The 26839-nt window shown below is 35.3% G+C and overlaps 1 protein-coding gene across 2 annotated transcripts; it reads right to left on the bottom strand.

Moving 5' to 3' along the window:
* Positions 1-1755: 1755 nt before the first annotated feature.
* LOC134854679 (zinc finger protein egl-43-like) lies at positions 1756-23060 on the bottom strand. Of its 2 annotated transcripts, none has more exons than XM_063871035.1 (3): positions 22933-23060; positions 21464-22711; positions 1756-2371 (listed from the first exon to the last, which is right to left on the bottom strand). In XM_063871035.1, the coding sequence occupies exons 2-3, from the start codon at positions 22628-22630 to the stop codon at positions 1970-1972; spliced, it is 1569 nt and encodes a 522-aa protein (XP_063727105.1). In that variant the 5' UTR covers positions 22631-22711; positions 22933-23060; the 3' UTR covers positions 1756-1969. The 2 variants fall into 2 exon arrangements, with proteins under 2 accessions (XP_063727105.1, XP_063727104.1); XM_063871034.1 differs by having other exon boundaries at positions 21464-22697.
* Positions 23061-26839: the final 3779 nt, after the last annotated feature.

The following is a 26839-nucleotide window of genomic DNA, read 5'->3' as shown; positions in this document are numbered from 1 at the left end:
TGGTCTGAAATCTGAAATGTCAGAGTTTGTGTTCATTTTACTCAACTTTTGACAATCTTTTATGAACATTAGCGTTTTTTGCTCAAACTTGATTCCATAAAAAGATGAAGGTCTCAAAAACAAATACCAACAAAAAAGTTTATTTAAAATTCGATGACTGAAGTCTATTTAAAAACATTTTAAAAAAATCCCTGTCTTAAGGCATTGATTGCAAAAAACTACAAAATTTACAAGTAACTATTTCCAATTTAAACAAGGATATCCGGTTACTAGGCAAGTAGCACATAATGTTCTATCACAGTCTTAGAAAAATGCAAAAATTTTTTTTTTAAATTAGTGTATTTTTTCTCTGCATGGTGTGATAAAAATATCTGGACGGAAAAAAGCTTAGGCATATTTGACAATCATAGTAAAAAAGTCATTCGGAAAACAATTTTTGAAGAAAAACGAAAAAAAATTGTAAAATAAAATTTTTTTTAAGACTTAGCAGAAATTTTTAACCTCTGTTTTCAAAATGGCGCTAAAAAACTCCAAAAACTAATTTTATTTGAGTACATTTAAGTTTTCCTGGCTTTGAAATAGCTTACAAAACTATTTAAGGCATACACGCTCACACTATATTTGTTCGAAATTAGACTACAAATATAAAATTTCAAACCAAATTTTCTCGACACTGTGAAAAAAATTTTGAATTTTTTAAATGTCGTTCGAATCACCATTGAAAGTGCTTTAGTATGATATAACACTCGACCCATTCCGATAATTACTTATGGTACCAGATTTTGCTTGGAAAACAAAAAGAGCCTGTTCGCTTGCTTTATTTGCTCGAATTAAGACAGAAAATCAAAAATTTCGAACCGGTTTTTTTGACATTGGGAAATCTTTTTGAAAACTTTTTAAGGTGGTTTGAATCACGACTGAGAGGGCTTTCATATGATATATCACTCAACCCAGTCAGATCATTATTTGTGGCCATTAAAACTCTTCCCCATTTTCAATGCTCGGAACAAGTTCCAAAACATTTTCGCATAATCATTTGTATGCACAAACAAAAAATGTTTTTCATTTAGTGTCCATTTTAGTTAAGTTAGATTGATTTTTTTGTCTATCACAGTGGTTATTTCGTGTGCAGCCAGGTTAATCAGTATTTTGTTTATAAGCTAATTTAATTTCAAAGCTGGCAAAAAAATGTCTACCGTTTTCAATCCATTTTTTTCATCTGAGTAAAAAATTTTTAGCCACAAGCAAAATAATTATGTTTTCGCTCTAAGACGGTGAAATGCAATATATTAACATGCATAACAATTCTTTGAATGTAGTTTACCAGTGAAGTTTTGCTATTACATAATCTCAGGGCTATTTACGAAAATTTTTTTTGAGCTCTCCGACAAAACAAGATTTAAAGGTTAACTCTTATCCTTTTTTCAACTTCAAATTATGAAGAAACATCTTGCCACCAAAATTCATTCAGTTTTCTTTACGTACAGAATTGTATGAACATTTATGCTGAGAGTTTTTTTTTCCATGTATGGAAATTTTTACTATGAACATTTTTGATCAACATCAGAAACTAAACTCAAAGTTATTGTTACGATGATGACGAAAACTTCAAACTGGTACAGCGAAAAACCTATATTACTACCTTACTATGTGTTTACCAATAAGTTGGCAAAACTAGAAATATTTCTTAATTGAGCGCTCACAAGGCTGACTCAAAAACGTGATGATTTACAAAATGGCAAAAAAAACTTGTGTACAAATTGAATCTTAATTTATGTGCGAATCAAAATTAAAGTTGTTTGAGGCTTATGGCAGCAGTTGGACATCATGTCATCGGTCGTGGCGTTGAACCTACGAGAGCTGAGCTCATTTCGGCTGTGTGTCTTAACTGCTGTTTTTTGGTAAAGAATTGAGTTGAGGTAAGTGTGCAGAGCTGCTTTGCACGGGTTCGCTGAAGGTCATCGACCCTTTAGAGGTGAAATGACATTGGGACATTCGACTGAGTCGACGACTCATGATTCACTCCCGGGTTGGGACAAATGACCGATTTCCTTGCTAACTGGGGCAGAGAGGACAAAGGACAACCTCGAATGATTTGCACAGTAGATGATGCTGGAAGGGCTCCGATGGATCCTGCGGATGGCATCATTTGAGTAGCAGTATCACGTTGTAACACTGAAGACGGTGTGCTGAGATTAATTCCTATCGAGAGTGACATTGATGACGTCAATGAGTCCGAGAGCTCGGGCGTCGTGTCACGTGATTCATTCATCAGCTGTGAGTTGGAGGCGGAGGAGATAGGGTGATTATGCTCGTGCTTCTTCATGTGTCGTTTCAAATTATTCTGCTGTCCAAAGATTTTGTCGCACACCTGAACAGAAAGAATTTATTATTTAAAAAATAATCATTTTTCTCAAAAAGGAGGTGTGAAACGATTCTAAGAAGCTTATACTTGCTGTGATACTTATCGCGTTATTTGAAATTTTTTTTAAAAAAGGTGATTAACTCTTTTTATTTTTCCACTTTTTATTTTTCAAATTCCATTTCAAACGTTTTCAAACAAGTTGTCAATTTAAGTCGTAATTATTGTAGAATAATTACTAATGATAGGAGTAGTATGCATATAGTGCACTAGGATCGGGGGGGGGTTGTCATACATGGATGACCATTAGGTATAAATCATAATGGTCACCATGTATTAAATGATCAGCAATGGTCACCATGTAATAATCCTAATTGTCACCATGTATAATTTTATACCTAATGGTCACTATGTAATAATCCTAATTGTCACCATGTATAATTTTATACCTAATAGTCCTCATGTAAAACTTCGGTACATTATTGAGTATTCCCACTGAACGTTGTGGAAACGGGAATGGAATTAAGTTTTGGTCGGTGCATGTTTTCCCTTCGAAAGTTTGGGGGTATTGGTTTGTTTACATGTAAAATGACGTTATATACCTATTATATGCGACCAAACTATCTGGTATATAGGAAAGCACAAGATTTTGGCAGCGTAGCTTAACTGTTGGCTGCGGTGAACGATTTCCTTCAAAAATGCATGTTTTATTACTGAATCTCGAAGAAAGCAAAATTCGTCAAGTGCGGCGGCCGCCACCTCTATTTAGGCAAAAATTAATGATCAATTTGACCAAAATAAGAATGAAAAATTTCGTTCAGCCAATTGAAGGTAAAAACAAAGAAAAATTATGGAACACTGAAAACTCTAAAATAATGAAATTGGCTTGAAAATTTCGACATTTCCATTTTCCGTGTCTACAGGAGACTAAAAAATAAACGTCTGAAATCTATGACAAAAGCTTTGATTTTATAGAAAGATTGATAGAGCTAAAAGGTTGAAGTGTCTAAAGATCTTGAAAAACGAGAACACTGATGAAAGCCAAAAGTGCCCATTAATTTTGCTGCAACCATTTCTAAGACGTGTACCTAACTTGTTACTATAAAATTGAAGTGGAACAAAATTTCTTGGGGTCCGAGTAGAGGAAAACGCATGGCGCTCGACTCTCAGCCGAAAGGCGGCGTTTCGAAACCCGTCCGGAAATTGTACTGAAAGGAGGCAACAGTAGCTGGTATGGTGATATCCCCCCATAGATCGATTTTGTACTTTTTTTCTCACTTTGATAAAAAGCTTAACTTCTCGAATTACTGCTATTCAGTTAACAATTGGGTAAAATTTCAATTACTAAAAGAATGTATTGTTCAAAATTAAATTGTAAAATGTATAAATCAACCATATTAAATGGTTGGTTAATGGGTAAGCATGTGAGTTAGGAAACGTTTCAAAACATGATCAGTTATGTAAACAAAATCAGAAGCATCACCATTAAAGTTTTTATCAAAAATCAAATGTGCAATATAAATACAAAAAGAACCGCACATGGTAGAGTTTGAGTCTTGCATGGGAAAGTTTGTCATCAATTCAGTCACTTGATGAAAATTCTCGTTCAATCGTTTATACAGATTGGTGTACTGCCAGAGAGGAAGACCGAGAGGATCAGCGAAGTATAAAACATTTCTTCTGTTGCATATCACAATCCAATGTGTCCCCGGAGAATCTGATTTTGAAGTGTTCACAATCATAAAGATATTGTTTGGGATGAGAGGTGGAAAATTGTCGGCTGCAAATACTCCAAAAAACTTATATTTCAGATGTTTACAATTCTGGATGAGGTCCTGCAACTGGGTTTCATCCATTTTCAGACTGTCGAAATGGGAAGGACGTTCTTTGTGACTTTGCGGTCGGAGGTAATAAATACATTGGATGAGCGTATACCCCAAACAAAAATTTCCAGGTTTGCTGTCAAAGCGTTTGAGAATTGAAGATCGAGTGAAACTGAGCAGTTAGTAAGTTCTGGATGCAAGAAGTCATGAGCTGCCTGCTGTGTGCTAGTGAGATCAAAACACATAATAAAGTGCTGTTGGTAGTTATCCAGAGTGATTCCCAGCCCGCAGTGCAACAAACCCAGCGCTGATAGTGTGTTGAAGAAGAGACGTTTATGATCTTGTGTACTGATTGGTGTACTTGCTATTGGTAAACCATTTCGTCTCAAAGTAACTTGCTCCAATCCAAATTTTTGATAATGAAAAGGATTCGTTCGGTTTGTTCCTAGAAATGCATTATTTGTGTTCAATGCTATGATAATTTGTCTCACCGGTTCACGAGCAAAAATATCTTCCTGTTGCCAGCTGCGCTGACCAGCTGTTGCAAGAAATGTTTTTGTAATTTCTTCTTGATATGGGTAGTTCGCAGGAGTTTTGAGCAAAGTTGATTCAATGGCAGAGAGCACGTGGTCAGTCACAGTCATTTTTCTAACATATAGGTTCGCTTCGAGTATTTGCAGCTTGTAATGCTTGGCAGCATCTTCCGATATAATGAGAAAGTCTTCATGAGAACGTCTGTAGGAAAGTCTGAGGGTAACACCGCTCAACAAATGCTTGTCACATGTGAAAAAATCAACTCCAGCGGGTCCATAGAACCAAATTTGCCTCGATTCACGGACCAGTTCTCGTTGAGATGTGAAATCAGCTGCATCGATTGCAGCGGGATTGTTTTCAAAACGATATCCCTGACACTTAAGCCATGAGTCCTTGGCTCCTTTGCTGTTAGAAAATTCTGTTCCAATAAAGCTTTTATGCGCAAAATTACTATTGGCATTTGAGATTTTGAGTCCATTAGCAGAGAGGGTACAGTCAGAGAAAAGGGAATACAGGGAGTTGTTTACGATGAACGGTGAATCAGACACAGTAGGATCAGTGTTGTCGTATCGCAGATCAGCTCCATTTGATTGCGTTACTTTGCATCGTATTTCCAAATAAATTTTTTGCAGGTCAACAAAATTATTACGGTCACCGGTGATTTCAAATTCAAGCATTGGTCCATTGGGTGAATAGACAGGTCCAATTTTTTGATCAAAAGCGTTTTCAAAAGTAATCAAAAGAGGTTGTTTTTCAAACAAATCCAGAGAGCTATGGGTAGCTTCATTGGGTAACAAATTAGCGATCATTTTTTATGTTTGAGAAAAAATCTGCTCGACTTCTCACTGGTCTGGTTTTTCTTCGAATGGTTGTTTTTCTTTTTCGAGCCCCTACTGACCTTCTTCTTCGTAATCCATTCATTGGTGTCTTTCGACGACGACGTCTACCACCACCGAGTTGTTTTCTTGCAGTTTTTGTGACAGTGTTTTTCAATGCTTGTTTAGGAGACTTCTTTTTCATAGCGACATCAATTAGTTCTGGCGCTGCACTCATCAAAAGTTCTCTGCCCAGTTTTCTCGCAGCCGGTAGAATAACCCGTCGTGCAAACGGTATAGCAACACGACCAATACCAGCAGCCAAAGCGCCAAATCCACTGCCGCGTTGTCGGTAGTGTCCAGAGAAATGAGGAAGTGAAGCTTGCTTTGCATAATATTGTTCCATTGGTTTTCAATCAAAGCGCTTGAATTTTAGAGTCAACACAACTTTACCAGTTCCTGCAAAGGGCACTAGTCTTCCAGTTTCTGTGCGCAACTGTACCGATATTGATTGTACAGATGAAGTGAATAATTTTTTGTAGTCTAAATTAGTGAAGTTTTTTCGATGATTAGGTTCAATGCTGCAGGCACTACCGTTTTTGATGCGTCTATTTGAATCAATGACGCGTAACAATGGGGCCTTTGCATCACCAACAGTTTGGTATTGAATAATGTCAATATAGACAAAAATTAGACTTGTCCCACTTGATAAGTCATATGGGAAATGAGATTCGTACAGTTCGTTTCCCTCATAAGATGCATCGAAGGAGGGTATCATTTTGTAACCAATGTGATATTCACCGTTCTCATCAAGCTTTGCATTGTAGCCTAACAGACTGGGTATTTGGGGACTTGGGAATGAGATTCCTTCATTTGCGTTCATCCAAATGCTCATGCTATTCGTGATTTCTTGAGGACTCGCATCAAAATGAATTTTGTCTTTGAGTTTTGTTTTTATCTCATTAATCAATTGTTCTATAAAAGTGTACTCTCCTGATTTGATAAAAACTTTTTCGCCATAGTAGGGTCTGGAAATTGTATTCCGATTGCCAGCGTTGGATTTACTGGCTACTACTTCGGATGCTCTGAAGTACGTAAATTCCTCATCAGTAACATTGTTTAATTTTGTGGGGAAAATTATTTCTGAGAGAGCAACTCTCCAATCTCCGTCTAAAGCTATTTCTTCTTTACAAAAATTTCTAAAACTGGCCAAAGTGTTGCCTGGGAAATAATCCATTGATGCTGTTGAAATCAAATGTACAGTAAACTCATCACTGCCCATTTTCGTTATAATCAGCTTTGTTTCCAATTAAACTAAGTTCTTTTTCATAAAATTTTCCGCTGATTTCTTCCTTTTCCGCATCAATGAGACTGTATGTTGGAGGGTTTACAGTAGGAATGGCAGCTATTTCAAAAACTTCGTCTGTAAAAATCTGCTTGTAACCTTTTCTAAAAGGCAAGTCAGTCTTCGCTATTCGAACATAGTCACCAACATAAAATTTTGGTTTCTGTACCAACTTCGATGAACTGTTTGCAATTAATGAAACTAAAGCAGGTACATGTTTTCTTGTGACCTTGTTTGGAGCCAATTTTGTTACTCTATTAACGCGTGAGTTAATCGTTTGAACAAAACTTTGTAATTTTTCAATATAACTGTAAGTCCATTCAAACTCCAAGTATTTGTACATAATACTTTTCAGCGATCGAATGTTTCTTTCGGCAAACGCTGATTTTTTTTCACTGTGAGTATTGTATTTGATGATTTCTCGTTTAGTACATAACTTTTCGAACTCTCCTTTAAACTCGGTGCCTTTGTCAACCCAAACTTTTTTTGGTTGTTTTGTTTTGATCATTTTTTTGAAAGCTTCGGTTGTTTCCTTAGCATATTTGGTCTTCAGGGGTTCCACTCGTAAGTAGCGAGAGAGGCAATCGACAGCAACTAACAAATATCGTACCCCTCGGTTATATTTAGCCAATTTATCAACATAAGCCAAGTCAAGAGACCAAATTTCGTTGATATCGTTAACAATCACTTTTAGCCGAGGATATGTTTTACGAAACAATCCATACTTTGTATGTGATGATTGAGATCTCAGAAATTTTTCAACTTTTTTTGGTGAGAGTTGACTAGCATTTGTTAAATTTTTAACGCTACCAAATGCAGCTGGACCTTTCGTGTAGAGTAATTTGAGTTTCTTTTCTTCACTGATAGTAGGATTTCCATTCTTTTGTTGACGTCGTCGCAAACGATTCTTTACTGCTTTCATAGTTTTTATCATCGTCGTCATCGTCGTCGTTGGTGTTGGGGAAAAATTCTTTTTTCTGGGTTTTTCTTTTGTCTGATTGCTTGGTTCTGGGTTTGAGAGTTGTCGATCGAGTCTTCGAAGAGGAGGGTTTTGATCTCTTCGAGTACTCAGTTGTCGGGTTGTCGTCGGAGACGAAGGAGGAAGAAGTTGAGAAGGGCTTAGCTGCTTCGCTCTTAAGCGAGCGGAGAATCTGTTTGGCATAAGTGTTGGACACTAAGCTAGGATCAAGATTCAGTTCTTTCAAAATTTGTGGATAAAAAACACCCTCAAGTTTTTTTGTGTTTTGCTGTGTATCGTACAAAAAAGATTCAATTTTAACGAGTGTTGGTTTTCCTTGAATTAAAACATATCCGTCAACGTCTAAAGTCAAGGATTCAACTTTGAACAACTGCTTTAGCACGATGTTTGCCCTTTCCAATTTATTAGCTTCCAATAGCTCTTGAATGGATTCCATAACCTTTCGAAACACTTCAGCGGTTTTTCCATTACTTTTTTCATCGTTTTTTTCTGTTCTCTTTGAACTTGTCTGCTGCAGTGAATTGTTTGATTCAAAATTTTTTTCTGCTTCATCATCACCGTCATCACTGAAATTAGTAAGTGCAGATAAATTTCTTTTTCGGTGCAGATTTGGTACTACATTATTAGGGGTTAAAGGAATAGGAGATGTTGGGTTTAATGGTGGTGGAGAGTCACGGCTGATATTTCGTTCTCGAAATCGTTGTATGTAATTGAGTTGAGATGATTTGTCGTTAATTAATGGATTATGAAGGATTTGAGATTGTGGTGCAGTTTTTTCATCTGGAGCATATGTTTTTCGAGGAATGAGGATGAATTCTTCAGCATACATGCCTGAGATTCTAGTTTTTCAAGTAAATGTAACACGATTCTCCGATTGATTTAACCAGTGAAATATTGTTTGCCAAAACTTTTCGTTTTTCTCGGATACTAAACTTAGGGTCAACAATTTTTCCAAATGGTATTTTCTTACTCTCGATGAAACTCTTGTTAGCTGGAACATGTCCCAGAAAAACATTTACAAAACAATCGCAAAGAAATCTAATAAAATTTGAATCAGCTTCTGTCAAAATTGATCTACAATGGCGACTATTGAGCATTTGCTTCAATATACATAATTCTTTCTCTTTCATTTTCAAGAGATGTGATAACTGCTTTCGAGGATGGTAAATAGAAAATGGTTGGTGATGGTGGAACTATGTTTGACGAATAACGAAGACATTCTGAAGTTTTGGGATCCAAGTCTATCAACAGATGACCAAAATCTTCTTTCGTTGCCAACTGATACGCATGACGGAGGAATTTTGCATTATTCAACTGTCTGCCTAAATAATCAATTTGTTGAATGTCGCGAGGTGATTTGAACAAAATTAAGTGAGTTGTATTCAAATCTATTGTACGTGATTGCTTACTTTGCTGAAATAAATTGTGCTTGACATGAATAACATGAACATTTTTATGTCGGCCTGCTGTAGCTAATTTAACAAAATCTTTTTCATTAAAAATTTCTTCACAGGTATCATCAAAGACAATCATACAATCCCGTAAGTTATTAACAATTTCAAAGCTGGATAATTTTATAAATTCAATATCAAATTTGTTGTGAGAAACAAAGGAACGGTATTTGGGTTGATCGTGAAGATAAAAATAAAATATCTTGTTATACGATGGATAGAATGTACCTTTGAGAAGCATTTGAAAAATTAAATCAGTTTTGCCAGATCCTGAGGGACCTGAAACGGACATAAACAGACGATCTTTTGTTGAAATGATCTTATTCATTATTATAACTTGGGATTGGGTAACATGTAACCAACTGTACTGGATAGTATTGAAAGCCAAATGGCAGTCTCATCACAACTAAGGTTGTAAAAAGATAATTTTGAAATAGATAAAGAGAGCAAAATGAAAATGAAACAGACTTGCGTGAAAAAGACAACTTCTGCAGACGGAAGAGAAACAGAATTACAAAATTTCCAAGATCTGTTTTCGTGAGATAAAGACTTTTCGGCAACACCAATGTCAACAAAGTCGCAATCATTGTTCTCGACAATGGTGGTTTCTTCAATTTCCATGTTTACCCGAAGACTTTTTTTGCTTATTTCTATCAAGGTTGATAGTTACAACTGCATACCAATCGCCTTTTTTTCTCTCTGATCTATTGCCGTTTGGTTTGTATTTTATTATATATCTTGCGATGTTTTTGTCTGTCAGAAGTATCCGAACAATTTTTTCTACGTTTCCGGTACTGATTTCGTCTAATAACTCTTTTGGTAAATTCTCACCTGTTAAACTCACATTTTGTGTGTTTTCTTTTGGCAAAAAATTTTTTTTGAAATTTTGAATTTTCAAACACGACATGTTAGCAACTAGTAATCACACAAGATCAAAAGAAAATGAAGACAATCAATAAATATATTTATTATGATTCACAAAATTTGGCATATATATATATGTGATTCGTCATTTCGGTTCAACAGGCAAATCAACTCCTCGTTCAATGAAGAAAAACTCATATTTTGTGAATTTGTCATGGTTACAATTAGATTTGAACTTTACAACAAAATGAGCAGCAACTCTGATAGTGGCTTGAACTAAATGTATTTCCTCAACGTTATCAGTTTTGACTAATTCTTTCAGTTCAGCTGGAAGCTGATGGTCATGCAAATGAATTTGTCTTCTCTCTCCCAGCTGAGGTTGCAGCCCTTCCAGGTTGAGATTGAACAACGGAATTGACTGGCGAAATTCCTGGAGTCTGGACATTGTACAGGTGAAAGTAGTCAAGAACTGTAAAAAATTTCCGTAAATTGTCGATTTCGATATCGTTCAGTGTAATTTGTTCGAGTTTTTGCAGGAGAGGTTTTCCTCGACAATCTAATATGCCTGTCCGCGTAAGAGTAACTTTAATTCTTGGTGTTAAATTGTTTTCAGGACTCTGATTAGTCATTGAAGCGTAAACCACCAAATTTGGAGATAAGGTTGTTTGCATCATTGGACAGTTCATTTTGTAACCAATCGAAAAAAACTTTGGATTTTCTACGGGTACAATGCTTTAATAATTGATGTGAGGGAAGTAAATGAGAATGTCGTTTGCAAATATGTTTTTCTTGACCCAATAACTGTTCAATCTTTGGGCAGCCAAAATCTTCCAAATTTGTCACGGGTAATTTCAAGTATTCAGCTAATAAAACAGATTTTTGTGTACCTTTAGCAAAAAAATGGGAATTTGGGTTCCTCAAACGAATGCTGTCAAAAATTTGATCCAAGTATGAGTAAGGGTATTCACCTTCGTCCCAACGAAGCCCGTGTAGAAATTTAGATACCCAATTGTACGCTTTTTTCTCTTCTTTTGATAAATTGTTGAATTGGACTGGTGGCAGAAAATGAATTGTATCAATTGTATTAGCAGAGCAAACGGAAAGTTCCTTTATGATCAAAGGTTTCTTGCCACATTTAAATCCTTCAATATCTAAAATAATGAGATGGTTGAAAAACAATTTTTTAGTTTTCTTTCTTTGGGTTAACATGACTTTCACTCAACATTCCAACAAACGAAATAACTTTGGTTTGAATGCTTTAAGAAATAAGCAAAACGCAATACCTGTCACGTGACCCAGGTAACAGTTTTTTATTGGACAAGGCAAAACATATGTGTACCCAGGACCGGTATGATTTTTTTCTTGCAAATATCCCGCTGCGTCATGCAATATAGCATGTATTCTAAGAAACTTGAAATGTTTCAAGTGTTTGTCGAGCGACGAATTGTCTATTCCAATTAAACCACCATATGGTCTGTTTTTCAAAACAAAATCCAAATTAATATCAGCATCCAAATACAAACAAGTGGCTAAAAAATACTGAAATCTGACTGATTTGTCTGGATATTGTGATTTTAAGTCTATAAAAATTTCATGAATGAGTTTTAAATCGAAAGTTGAAATCATGTTTACTGAACTCAATATAATAAAAAGGGAATAATGAAAAGTATGTATCAATTAAAACTTAACTTTCTCTTCAACAAAAAATTTCACAAATAGCACATCAGTATCTACATCAAGTTTTCCATATCCACTTGTCAAAATATCCATTATTTTGCAAAAAGCGGCAGAATGGGGTCCATTAATTAAACTTTCAAATCTTTTCAAAGTTTCTGTATTCATCTCATCTGTTTGAACATGTCTGCTTTCTGTATGTTTCTTTGAAACTGAAGTCGAAACTCTTACGGATTTGTTTGACGTCGACGATGCAGCAGGCGTAACTGTATTATCAATTCGTTTCTGTCCCCCAACGGCCGGAGATTTCTTGCAAACGTTTTGATTTGGTGAAGTTTGTTTCTTAGATGATGTTGCAGAAAGCAATAAATTGGGTAAACGTTTTTTGATTGCAGTGAAATCTAACAAATCGAGATTGGCTGCAACAGGTTGTGCTGAATAAGTGAGAGCTAGTTTAAGCTTGTCAAATAACTCACCGTTTCCTTTGACATCTTTAGCAGGAGAAATTAAGTATTTGAAGCAAGTGAAAATACAAGGAACACCGAAACATTTTTGGGAAGGAAAAAATTGGTTTAATTGTTCCTCTGAATCTACTTGAATCAATATATGGTAATGAATTTTTTTTTCATTCTCGACTGAAAAAGGGCAATATTCAGATTTGAAGTGGCTTCCAAAAACATAATTTTTAAAAGTAGATAAATTAGGATTTTTTTCAGTGATAACAAATTTGAAATTTGGTTGAAATTTTTTGAAATAATCAGGTAACACAACTTCGAACATAGCTTCTGCCATTTTGTAAAGGAAAATTAATTCGGGTCGTGCTTGAAATCCTTTGTGTTTGAGGAAAGTTGAGATTTCCTGGCTCGTTTACAGTTAGATTGTGGTTTGTCTTTGTTTTCAACAGTATCAGAAATTTCACTTGTTTGCGCTCGGATTGACTTTCCCGACTTTAGTAATTTTGAAAATTCTTCGCTGCTTAAGGAAAGTCTTTGTACACATTCAAATTCAGCGCCTTCAGCTGCTTTTTTGAAAACTTTCAGGAATACATAAGTTCCAGTTTGGTCATATGTTTTCAATGTAGCACGCACTAGTCTTTTACTGTTTTCCGAAATATCGAAATAGCAATCGCCAAAATCTTTATCTGCATCTGCTGTGGTGCTTGTTTTGGTTTTATTCATTGTAACGAGTAAATTTTCAAAGTAACTTGATTCAAAACTGAATAGAAAGAAATGAATGGTTCCGATTGATTGTATATGTCTGCAAAAGAAAGCGGCGTTGTATCTATTTTAATTTATATACACATGTAATTTATATCGCAAAGATATTGGATTGCAATTTAGTTCACATGGATAAGTATTTTGTGCATGTACAACTGATAAGAATTTTAATGGGTGTTAAAGGTCACAATGTTTAAACGTTATTTTTGATACAAGCTATTTGTTTGAATGCAATTTAGATAAACATAGAATACCACCCAAGGTAACATAAATATTTTACACGCCCTCCCTTATTAAACCGATTAAAAACTACATAGGAGGTCTTGAAATTTCTAATTTTAGAAGAACCAATCCCTATTTTAATCTCTTGAGGCGTTTTCACAATTCATTTCAGTTTCATTTCTCTCCGCGTTACGTTTGTCATTTTCTTCCAACTTTTCTTCAAAAATGCCTTGTTATATTATTGCCGGATATTCCAATTACGAAAGAACCATTTTTTATGAAACCGTTCACGGTAATTTTGTAGCAATAATTAACGAAGAAAAAAGTTTCAATTCTGATGAGTGGACTTGTACTCATCACGTTATGATTCCCAAAAATTTTTTACATTTATTCAGTAAACTTTCCTTAAAAAATTCAAAGAAAGACGAAGAACTGAATATAAAGTATTTGAGTTACCTTACCAATTCTGGTAAATATACGGATCCTGACGAGCCTCTTGCTCTTCAGGTTGATATTTCAACTTTATCAAAACCAGTAAAAAAATTTTTGTATAAATACGATTGTGATGTTACTCCGATGTGTGAAAACCAATTAGAATACTTTGAAGAAATTGAATTTTTTGATCGTTTATGGGGAATGGAACAAATTGAGTCACCATCAGTAGTTACCCCGAAAGCTGATCCTTCCCCTGTAGTTTCACCATGGCTTGACGAACCGGGTTGCTCAACTCCAAAGCGTACCCCTGTGGCTACTGTGAGCAACCACATGGAAAACTTAACCCCTTCTCTCTGTCTAGCGCCAAAGAAAAAAAGGAAGTTAACAACACTAGAGAAAGCGCAGGAGTATTTGGACCTTATATAACTTTGAAACTGAGGTTGAGTTTTTTTGATTTTTGTTTGTATTTATTGTGTATAATAATTTAACTTTAAAATTGAGTTTGAGTTTGTATCTTGTATTTGTTCATTAATTATCACACGATTGGGTTCTGATTAAAAATTTATTTCAAAAGCCTTTAAAAATTGAAGTTACAAAAATCATTTATTTTTATTAAATTGACTATTTTTTTTTCAATTAAAAACAAAAAAAAAATCCGTAAAATTTTCATTTTTTCCACAAATAGGATTTAACATATTAACATTGAAGTTCTTATTTACATTAGTGATCTTGACAAAAAACTGAAAAGCATCCATATATATATGCTAATTTTTAGAAAACAAGATTAAAAAAATCAAATTCGTTTTTTGAAAAAAGATAATTAACGTCAAAAAAAAAAACTGTAAAAAAATAATTTTGGATGAAAACTTATGTTGTCATATGTTTATTCAAATAGTTATCATACAAATTAAACATAATTAAAAATAGTATAAAAGATGTTTAAAACCAACTTTTTGATAAAAATAATTATTTTTTTTAAGGTTTTTTAGTTAAAAATTTGATTTTTTAATTACAAAAAGGAAAAAAAAGCATTAATTTTTTTCTTTTTCTACAAATTGGAGTTACCATTTGATCATTGATACTGTTGTCTCCAAAAATGGTCATATTGAAAAAAATACAAGTATTCATCATCATGCAAAATATTTGAGAAAAATAATAAAAATCAAACTTTTTAATTGATGACTCATCGTTTTTTCATTTTTCCGAAAAAATGCGATTTTCAACCAGAAGACGCAATTTTTTATTATGAGCAAGTGGTGTTATTATGAAAGTGCATTGAGGGGCACGACTAATGAGATTGTGGGAGTAGATGTTTTTTCAATAGTCTTCGAGAAAAACGCTAATCCCCTTAATCCCCCCTAAAACAACGAACTCATTTCTCTTTACAGAAAAGTATTTTTTCGGACTTTTTTTTCAACTCGAAAGACAACTGAGACAAATTCATGGTGATATGGACCGTGCGACCGCTCCGTGATTGACATCATTGATAACAATGCGCCTGGAAAGTTAAAAAACTGTCATTTTTTAGATTTTGCTTTACTTATTCATCATTTCAACTGTTTTTGATACTAATTTTGACGTTTTTATAGGATATTCTGTCCCCATGACAACTGGGATATTTAGGATCTATCATGTGTTGTGACATGCTCAACTTTTATTTGCAATTTCGAAAATTTCATCAATTTATAATTTGAATTGATAAAATATAAAATTAAAACTTTTCTATCTTGGCTCTAAAATCATTTTGGATTAAAATTTAGCCCAAACTTGGTTGGCTTAGATTAATTTCTATCGTTTGTAATAATTATTAACGTTTCAAACAACAATTTATCTGTTTCGTCCAATCGAATTTGAGTTTGCCAGTTATGGCGGGAAATTCAAATCTAATTCAAATTTTGGCGGGAACTTTAATTCAAATTCAAAATTACGCGCGCAAAACACAAACCGTTTTCTCTGCAATTGGTAGACGAACAGTTATGCTTCTAATTTACTGTTGTTTCTGAGTGTAATTTGAGATCACTTGATTCTTTTTCTTTCTTAAAATCAATAGCTTAACTTATTTCAAAAAATGTTCAAATGCAATTTTTGTCCACTGAAATATGCAAATAAGAGCAATAGAAGTCGCCATGAGCGTGACAAACATTTTGTTGAAAAAGGACTTTTTGTTTATCGATGCAATGAGTGTTCATTCACGGCTCAAATGCTTTCAAATTTACAAAAACATATTCTTCACACTCATGGTCAACTTGGAGGTGTTTGTGATTATTGTCATTTGGGATTTCATTCGCCCAAAAACTTATCAGCTCATTTACTAGCAACCCATGGTCTTCCTGTTATGAGAGCTGCCTCTGCTGATTTAGCCACTACAAGTGCCGCTGCTAATGCTGCTCTCGGTGATGTGCATGCTGTCGATGAAGACGAAATCAACGGCACCAATCTTCAAAAAAGTGAGTCTGCTTTTTTCGGTGTTCTTGAAACGTATGTGATCGGCGGAAACCAACCCATGGATGAAACTCAGCCGATTGACCTTTTGCAGTTTATGCAAGAGAAAAAAGATGAAATTCAAAGTCTCATAATCGATCGAGTTGCAGAAGGACCTAGAAAAGTTCAGTTCAGCGCTAATTTAGGTTTGGTAAAACCTAAAGTAATAAATGACTCTAGTAAAACTGAGCACGACGAGCGGATTGACATTTATGCAAACTCTGATATGAAACCTGTGATGAGCTTAGGATTAGAAGATGATGAGTTTTTTGAAATGGTCGAAAAAATGCAAGCAGTTTTGGAGACTTTTGCATCTTATGGAAGCGGTTGGGTTTTGCAACATGTAATTCAAGTTTTTGTTAAACTTGCAAAGTTTTCACCAATCCGTGGGTCATCTTATATTGACTTGCCTTTTCGAATTCGAATGTCCCAGGATTTGATAAACATTAGAAATCACGAAGATAATAATTGCTTCGAACTTTGCTTTACCGCTGCTTATAGTCTGAAGCATGGTGTTGACCTACTTCTAACTGATCAACAAAAAGCGAACCCAGCAGCTGCGCGGACACAACCTGATACATACACTGCAGAAAGTGCACACAAAGCCCAAAGTAATTTTGATTCACCCATGAGTTTCGCTTCAATTGGAAAATTTGAACAACTTAACGACGTGCGGGTAAATGTGTTCCAGTACCACAAGGGAGATTTGTTGCCTATGTATATATCAAAACGACCAAACCAAGATAACAGCACCCAAACTGAAATATTTGACATGGACCTGCTTCTCTTGTATGAGCCTGCAAAGCATCACTATGTACTTATAATCGATTTGTTAAAGTTCATCTGCGAAATCAAAGGGTGTAAGTATCGCCCAATTGCACGTTTATGTAGAAACTGCTTTCACATTAGTTGGAGTGATGAAACTCACGAGCAACACATCCAGTGTTGTAAGGATCATGAACCTGCTCTAGTAGTCATGCCTTCAGCAGAAAAAGGTACCAACAGATACGAGTTCAAAAACCTCCAGGCCTTGTGGTTTGTACCACTTGTGATTTATTTTGATTTTGAATCATTTCTGAAACCTGTAGATTCTTGTCCTGATAATCCATCGCGATCATCTACCCGAGTTGTACAAAAACACGAAGCTTGTGGGTATTCATTGGCTGTAATTGAGCACGGAAATTCACAGCCCTACTTCTTTGACTATGACAGCTCTGATCAATGCATGAAAAAGTTTCTCAATCAGTTGCATCAATTAGCGAGAGAGATATATGATCAAAAGCGACGGTTTCCTCAATTTCTAGAAAGCCAAGAATCGTTGAACAAAGAAAACACATCAACATGTTGGATTTGCTGTATACATTTTACCAATGAGCACGAAAAATGTCTTGACCATTGCCATTTTTCTGGAAAATTTTTGGGATGGGCACATGAAAAATGCAACCTCGCAAGACGAACTGTAAATTTCACCCCAGTCATTGGACATAACATCCAGAACTATGACCTTCACCACATTTGTCTCGCATTGCATGAATGCGAGCCAACAAGTACAATGAGTGTTATACCTAGCACCGACGAAAAATATATATCGTTAAGCATTGGAGTCCTAATTAAAACTATAAAAAGGAAAAACGGATCCGAGCAAAAAGTTTTTGAATACCTCAGATTTATTGACTCATGCAAGTTTTTGAATTCTTCCTTGCAAAAATTGGTTGATAATCTACCAGCGGAAAAAATGTCAGTTTTGAACAAGTATTTTGCAAACGAGACGGAGGAGCAACGGTGTCTGATACGACAAAAAGGTTTCTACCCTTATTCGTACATGACCAAAAGAGAAAAATTTGCAGAAAAAGAATTGCCTCCTTTGCAAAATTGGTCCGATGTTTTGAATGGAGGAAAAGTTGCAGTTTCACAAGCGGATCTGGAGCATGCAAGGAAAGTTTTTAGAATGTTCAAATGTCAAAACTTGGAGGATTATCACAACTTGTATCTCAAGTGTGATACACTCCTTCTTGCTTGCGTCTTTGAAGAATTTCGACAAATTAGTCACCAAACTTATGGTCTGGACTGCGCGCACCATTTTAGTGCTTCAAACTTAGCTGGAGACGCCTTCAAACGTATCTGCAAAGACTCGAATGTTCAGCTTTTATCAGACCGCAGGCATCTCGAAATGGTCGAGAATATGATGCGAGGTGGTACTGCATCCGTGTTCCATAGTCGCTTTTTCAAAGCCAACAACAAAGAATGCCCCGACTTCAACCCAGATCAACCTAGCACCTACGGGTTTATGATCGATGCAAATAACCTCTATGGCGGCGTCATGCAAACGGAGAAATTACCGATGCGTAACTTTGAGTTAATAGAGCATATAGAAGACGAGGTGATTGTGAACCAAATCCTCAACATGACTGAAGACTCTTTGATTGGATTTATATTGGAAGTTGATCTCGAGTACCCAGAAGAACTGCATGAGGATCATCAAGATTACCCTTTAGCTCCTACTAAAGAAAGTGTACCCCAGGATTGGTTGAGTCCCTACCAAACGAATTTACTCGAGCAGATGAAAAATCAAGACATTGCAAGACGTTCAATTGGAAAGACCAAAAAGTTACTGCAGACGCTGCATGACAAGTCAAACTATACAATTCATTACAAACTATTGCAATTGTTTGTTAGGTTGGGACTTAAAGTTAAAAAAGTGCACCGTGTGCTGAAGTTTGAACAAGAAGCATGGTTAGAACCATACATCACATTGAACACGACTAAACGACAACAAGCTAGAAATAAATTTGAGGAGGATTTGTACAAACTACTGAACAATTGTGCTTATGGGAAAACATGCGAGTCGAAGCGCAAACGGATGCTTGTTCGAATAGTTAGAGATTATCATGCCGCTTTGCGAGAAATTAGTGCATTCGAATTTAAATCCTACAAAATTTTTGGAGAAAACTTGGCAGCGTTCACTTCGAACCCAACAAAAATCTATTGGGATGTCCCAACAATTGTGGGAGCTAGTGTTCTTGAGTTAGCAAAGTTTCACATGTATAAATTTCATTACGATATAATGAAACCAAATTTTGAATGTCAACTACTGTATTCTGATACAGACAGTCTCCTGTACCAAGTCAAAAGTGAAGATTTATACCGAGAAATTTCCGAAAAAAGGAATATTTTGAATGAACTTGACTTGTCAAATTACCCGAAGAACCACCCTCTCTACGACCCAAAAAACAAAATGGTTGTTTTAAAATTCAAGGATGAGTTTCCAGGAGACATTATAACCGAGTTTATATCCCTCAAACCCAAGCTTTATTCCATTTTGTCCAGAGGTAATTAATTAATTTCTATTTGCCTTATTTGTGAGCACGAATTTCAAAAAATTTTGATTTTTTGTGGAATTTTTTTTGGAAAGCAATATCTATTTGTGGGCGAAAAAATTTTTTTTTTGTGGGCGAAAATTTTTTTTGTGGGCGATTTTTTTTTTTTTTGTGGGCGAAAATTTTTTTTTTTTTGAGGGCGAAAAAAATTTTTTTTGTGGGCGATTTTTTTTTGTGGGCGAAATTTTTTTTTTTTTTTTTGTGGGCGATTTTTTTTTTGCGGACGATTTTTTTTTTGTGGACAATTTTTTTTTTTTTGGAAAAAAAAAATTTTTTTTTGTTCGAAAAATTTTTCGGGCGAAAAAGTGTTTTTTTTTTTTTGCAAAAAAATTTTTTAATTTTTTTGGGGATTTTTTTTTTTGTGTTGGTCGATTTTTTTAATGATGACTAATTTTTAAGGTCACACCTGGCCTTCATGTCATTTTTTTTTGTTGCACCTGACCTTCAAGTTAACATGATGTAGCTCCTAAAAAACACAAAACCACAGATTGCATTTGGTTCTTTTTTTACCACCACACATTAGTGATCATCAAAAAATTGATTAGAAATCATATAATTATATTTATAGATTGCAGAAAATTATCGGCGAAGGGTGTATCGAAAGCTGCTCAGAAGATGTTGAGCCATCAGCGATATCGAGACACCTTGACCTCTGGCTCGTTATTCAAAACTGAAAACAGTCGAATCGCATCCGAGTCACACAATCTGCAAACAGTGACTTCGACGAAAACATCGTTATCAGCTTTTGATGACAAACGCTACATCCTCGATGATGGTCAGCAGACTCTTCCCTACGGTCACAAAAACATCTTGGGTCAAACTGTGATTGGCATTGATGATAGTGATGACAACACAGCCGCTGTTAATTCTGACCCAACCGATGATGACGATTTGGAAAAATGGATGCCATTTTTTGAAGATCGTCAACAGCCAGTGTCGTGGGATTGTGACGATTTCCTAGATGGGGTGTCTGAAGAATTCGCTAACACTCAAAACATTAATTGGGACCATCCGGAAATTGATGATGAATACTCTGAGGATAGTTTTGCTGTTGAGAACACACAACCACATCGCTCGCTTCGACAACTGATGGACCAGGTCAATAGCAGTTGGCAAACTCCAGACCCCGGTCTGATTCGGGCAGCAGAAACCAACGACAGTGATATTGATAGCGGGGATATCGCGGATCTGGAGGCCAATACTTCCGATGAGGACGAGTCGTCATTCTTCAACGATTCGTTTTTCGATTATGAAGCAGTTGAAGTAGAAGAACCACGGTCAAAAAATCGACGAATAGATTAAAACACAAAAAACACCACATTAACTTTTGTATAGTAAATAAAATTCAGTTATTTAATATGAGAATTGTCTGTACATAAAATTTGACCTACCGCTATTCCGCGTTTAGTGTGTATTTAAGTGCGAGATTTTGTTCAGCTTTGGAACTCAGTTAATCTGGGATATAAACATTTTCATTTAAGCGATAGTGTCTTAAGCATACTTTTGTATGTATTTGTATGTAATTTGAGTTTGAATCAAAGTTTTAAGAAGAATTGAGCAAACAGTCTATAGCGCAGTTAAACACTCCAGCTGGTTTCAGAACGAAGATTTGGCAAATCCTTTCCCGCACCAAACATGTAACCACAACGTTCAGTGGGAATACTCAATAATATACCGAAGTTTTACATGAGGACTATTAGGTATAAAATTATACATGGTGACAATTAGGATTATTACATGGTGACCATTGCTGATCATTTAATACATGGTGACCATTATGATTTATACCTAATGGTCATCCATGTATGACAACCCCCCCCCCCCCGATCCTAACGCACTATATGCATACTACTGATAGGAGAACAATGACTTATGAACTCTTGCCTTGCAGTGGTATGGTTTCTTTTTGATGTGTGTATTCCTCACGTGCCGGTGCAGATTACTCGATATACTGAAGGCTGAGTTGCAGTACTTGCACGAGAACGGCTTCTCCCCCGTGTGAGTCCTGAGATGTCTAGTCAAGTTAGCTGACTGAGGGAACACTCTGGCACAGAATTTGCACACGTAATTTTTCTTGGCAGAGCTACAAATCGTCAAAGAATCTTCCACATTACAAAAAAAGTCATGCGAATCGTAGGAAGCTGTCAGTAGACCTCTAAAGAAGGGTGCAGATACAAGAGAACCCCCGATGATTCCAGGGTTCAATTTCGGGACTTGCCCTCCGGCATCGGAACCGAATCCAAGTTGCGATTGTTGCAATAGTTTTTGGTACTCTGATTGATTGCAAACGTCTTCCATGCTCAGCCAAGCAGACAGCTCAGGGTCAAGAGCGTTTGCTTCCTGATGACCAAATGGCAGAAGTTTTTCGGTTGATCCGAAATTTTGTGCCGCTCTAAAAGCTTCATTTGAATCACGATGTTTGTTCTCGGCTAGCCCACTTTGAAAGTTACTTTCAAACATGTCTTGTTCGGTGGAATAGTCCGCATCATCTTTGGATTGTCGTGTTGCTTTGTTTGACGGTGACTCGCAGCTCATGTCATTTAAAATCTCCTCTCTTTTCATGAAAGTTTCTTCTTCGGAACTGAAACTATGTCGACTCCGCGTTCGGTTCTCGTCAATCGAGTGGAAAGATGAAGCCGAAGCGCAGCTTCCTGTCATGAAATGGGTGTTTGGAGCATGAACATTCAAAATCTGTGCTGCTGTGGTCGCTACCGAAGTTGATGGTCGACGGACCCTTTTCAGAATCTTGTTGATGCAGAACCTGCGTCGGTGTTTGTTTAGAGCGATGACAGAGTTGAAACTATCGCCGCAAGTGGAACAATAAAATACTTTTCGGTAATCGAAGTGCACGATTCGTTTGTGTCGACATAGGTTCGAGAATTGAGTATAAGACCTGCCACAAACCTCGCATTTGAATGGTTTCACCACACAGCTGCTGTGTACGTGCATGTGTTGTTTCAGTCCCCTAGTTGTAGCGAACACATTTCCGCATATTTTGCAGGAATAATTGGGGCAAGAAGACGCGTGTTCTGAATGAATATGAAACTCCATAGACTTTATTCGAGGCAATGATTGGTCTCAAGTTCGACCTTCGAACTTGGGATTTGAGTCGTCGGTGCTTCCAAACAAAACCTGAGGCAATAATATTAATAATAATAATAATAATAATAATAATAGTAATAATAATAATAATAATAATAATAATAATAATAATAATCATAATAATAATAATAATAATAATAATAATAATAAATTGAGTTTTCCCACAGTAACTTATTTAAACTATTTAATATCAGATTGTTCCATAATTGTCAAATGCGTTTTTATATTTGATGATATAAGAATTAGCTTACTTGATTTTTGTAGTGTAGTATATAATTCCAAAATCGTGAGCTTTGAATTGCTTTCTTTAGAGTATTTTTCGAAGACGTGTCAATTTTTGTTTTTTGGACTGTTTAAGAACTATGAGCTTTTCTTTGCTTCAGCGTCCAAATCAAAATAAAATATCAAGTACGAACAGAATTTAGTGTACCATTGAAAATTGATACACAATAGAGTTCTATCGTGTCAGAGTTTTTAACGATAGGCTGGCTAACTTCTGTTTTTACTAGTAGTTTTAACCAAAAAGCAGTATAACATACGCTACCATTGAATGGCCACGCCAATCAAAGCTCAAAGAAAGCTCGTACGCGATTTAGTTTCGAATATCTATTGTATCCGAACATCTATTGAAAAGTCTGAAAATAAGCGATTGAAACTTGAAACCTGTTTAATACTTGGCAATTGGGTTGATTGAGTGTCAAAACAATTTCGCAGCAAATTAGGTAGTCATCTTGGAAGCAAGCTAACATTCACCTTCTGTCCGTCCCGACTTTTGAAGAAAGGATGGAACATTTGTGTTCAGTGCGTTTCTGTTTTTCTTCAGACAAACTTCGATTTTTTAACTAGCCACGTTGAGTTTTTTCTATATCATATGAAAAGTTTTGATACCTTGAGCTCAAATTTTAAAATGTATTTATCCTTGTGAAGTCTTTAATTTGCAAAGTTATCGGGGTTTGAAAAATTGACAATTTGACCAATTTGGGACTATTTTTTTATATGATCTGAAAATAATTGAAGTCTTTAGCTCACATTTAAACAGGTGTTTAACCTGTGAAGTCTTTTTCCTAAAAATACTGTGGGTTTGAAAAATGCCATTTGGGCCAATTTGGGACTATTGACTATCAATATTAAAACTTTGAGTCGTACAAAATTAGGAACGAGTTTGTAGTGGGTGATACTGATAATTTGATAATTCGCCAGGCTTAAATAAATCGTTTAATGTTCTTAGCATCATTAATACTATCTGTTCACTCACACCCAACGAAGAGTGTATGTCTAGACAGAAATGTTATTTAGATTATCCAGCCAAATTTTATCGTATTTTTTGTTCAGTAATGATCTATTTATCTTCTTAGTTTAGAAATAAACAACTTCTGAAAAGAAATACCAGAAGTTAGTTCACTGCTCAACCGCATTGAGATTAAAATGCTCCGAGTATACATAATGGGAGCAGCAATACAATACAATTTAACACTTGTTATAACAAGTGTTGCTTTGCATTAATTTACTAAAACTGTTCGTAAGTATTCGGTCACCTGGCTAAGCGGTTAGAACAACCGTCCATACAATTGCAGGAAGGGGGTTTTTTGATCAGAATTATGGCGGGGAAAAATCAAGAAAATCCCTACTTTATTTAAACCTTTCATACGGAATGAGCAAAAGTTAGGATAAGATATAAAACTTTTCGGCACGGGTATAAGCAATGCTGCTCTTATCAGGGCAAAGCCCTGAATATTTTGACTGCTCTTTAATTGGTCTTGAATAAAATTTGGTAAATGAATTATTATCAAAACTATTTAGGCTGATAATATCAAAAATTAAATATGAGAATTTGAGTCCTATATGGAATAATAAAACCAATTAGCTACCTCAATTCAATTCGGAACGTTTCGTAGTGTGGTTTAATTCGTGACATTGTAAATTATAACAAGAACAGAATCGTGGGAGCTTATTATAAGGTATGCATAACCGTCTGGGCGCATTCAGATCAAGAAATCAATTTTGATCAAGAAATCTATATATTTACATATATAGATATGTAAATATATATATAAATATTTTTAAAAAAGCTCACGAAAAGCCACTCATTATTCTTCTTTGCATAATTGGTAATTTAATTAACACAGCCCTCTCCCAGCTGATATCGATTTTCGAACTCATCCTCTTGAGCACTCCGTTTTTGCTCTTTTTAAAGGTCAAAAAATCATTTTGTCGAAATTACATTTATTAAGAATTATTCCAAGTGCAGAAACACTTTTCTATTTCCTAAAAAAAATTGAGGTTTTTTCGACACCTCCACAACGTCGTGAGCAAATAAGGCTTAGAGAGAGTTTTTTCTGTTGTTGCAGGTGTCTTGAGGAAGGTCGACGGACGTGACGTGTGTTCGACGGTCCTCAAGTGTATTCGACGGGCGTCAAAAAGAAGTTATTTATTTGTCTCGTTTTTTCCAGACTTTTATTTAAATTTTGTGATAAGTGTGGTCGGAGTTTTTTGAGCTAGTTTGTAACAAAATCAATCCATGTCAATACAAACACTTTACTATAATACATCTATCTCTATCATAAACTGTACGTATTATTTTTTCGTCTAGAAAAGGCGGTGTCAAATTGCCAAAAACGGTGTTGCCTAAAATATTTGTTCAATTAACGTTTTAATGGTTATTTATTTAAACACAAAATCAAGCATATTCTTTTGAGGCAAGCTAAATTGTTGTAATTTTTAAAAAATTTTACAACCTTTGGTTAATTTGACTGAATGCTTCCAAAGTAAGGATGCTTTAAATATTTCTTGAGTTTAAAACTTATATGTTGCTTTTCAAATATCACGCAAATCAAAACTAGTTGGCGCTTTTTTCGAAACTTGTAGTGTTTACAACATTTTGTAATTTTATAGCGTTTGTATGACGTTTTTCACAAAATTACTATTTCCTTTTTTTATTATTATTCACTGTTTTTGATTTTTCAAATAAAAATAAATGTATCAAAAACTATTCGATATATCTTAAATTGCAGTCGGTACATCAAGGTTCTGCCCTGATTTAAGCATTTTGTCAATTGTTTCTTATTGAGTCGAAACATTAATCAGTTTTTTGCTGTGAGCAAACTAGTTAATGCAGAATCTACATGTTTTGAAGAAATTGCTATGCAGCGCTGATATAATTTGAAGGAAAAACAGAAGCTTTTTTCAAGGGTTGCGTAATGAAAGAAGCAAAATGTTGCTTCATTTAATTCATTTTAACTGAATGGCAATTGTTTGTTTTCAAAAATTGATTTTCGGCTAACTTTGTCTTCAGTTGTTGGCCCATTCGGTCCTTCGCGCATGAGAATAGCCCCCCATTTTCACATCAAATTTAGTCTTTTTGAAGTCAATCGAGGTTTACGCTAAAACTATTTGGTCAAATATTTTTGACCAATTTTTGAAAATTGTTTATTCAAAACAGTTAGCAGGTTGTTTCAAAAATGATTAGTAAACAATACAATTTTACAGATCGAACAAAAAAGTGATTTTCAAAAAAAAATTGCAGAAGGTTTTTCAAATTTCAATGGGCTATATAAAAGAATTCCTCTGATGAGGTTTGCTTGTAATTGAAGTGATTTCTATGGAGTGAATTTTGATTGACTTTGTTTTTTTTGTCAGGATAACTTTAATCAATTCAACCCAACCTAATACATTTTTGTAGATCAAGCTGACTATTCGCTTGTTACGTTTCTCACGAAGGAGCCACGCATTACACTTTTTGGAAATTCGTTGCATTTTTTGCATTTAATTTTGTACAACCCTCGCCCAGTTGTCGTTGAGTTTAGACCTCATCCTCTTGGGTACTCTGATTTTACCTTTTCGAAAAGCCAACAAATTTCAGTTTGATGAAGTTACAAATGCTATGAGTTAACCAGAAAGCCTTAAAATTTTTCTTTTTCCTAGAGAACTTGACTTTTTCATGACACCTCTGCAAAGTCGGAAGCAACTGTGGCTTAGAGAGAATTTATTTGTTGTCGGTATCCTAGGGAAAGTCGACGGGCGTCAAGTGTTGTATTTTGTTTAAAACCTGCTGGCAGTAATTGGAATCACCCAAAATGATGTCTCAGTGCCAGAAAAATTTCGAATTTTTTGCACGAATAATTGAAACAAGCAGCGAGCTTCTTATGTGACCCTTCCGGA

Source organism: Symsagittifera roscoffensis, chromosome 9 (genome assembly GCF_963678635.1).
Source record: "Symsagittifera roscoffensis chromosome 9, txSymRosc1.1, whole genome shotgun sequence".
NCBI lineage: Eukaryota > Metazoa > Xenacoelomorpha > Acoela > Convolutidae > Symsagittifera > Symsagittifera roscoffensis.
This window is presented reverse-complemented; position numbering and strand designations above follow the sequence as displayed.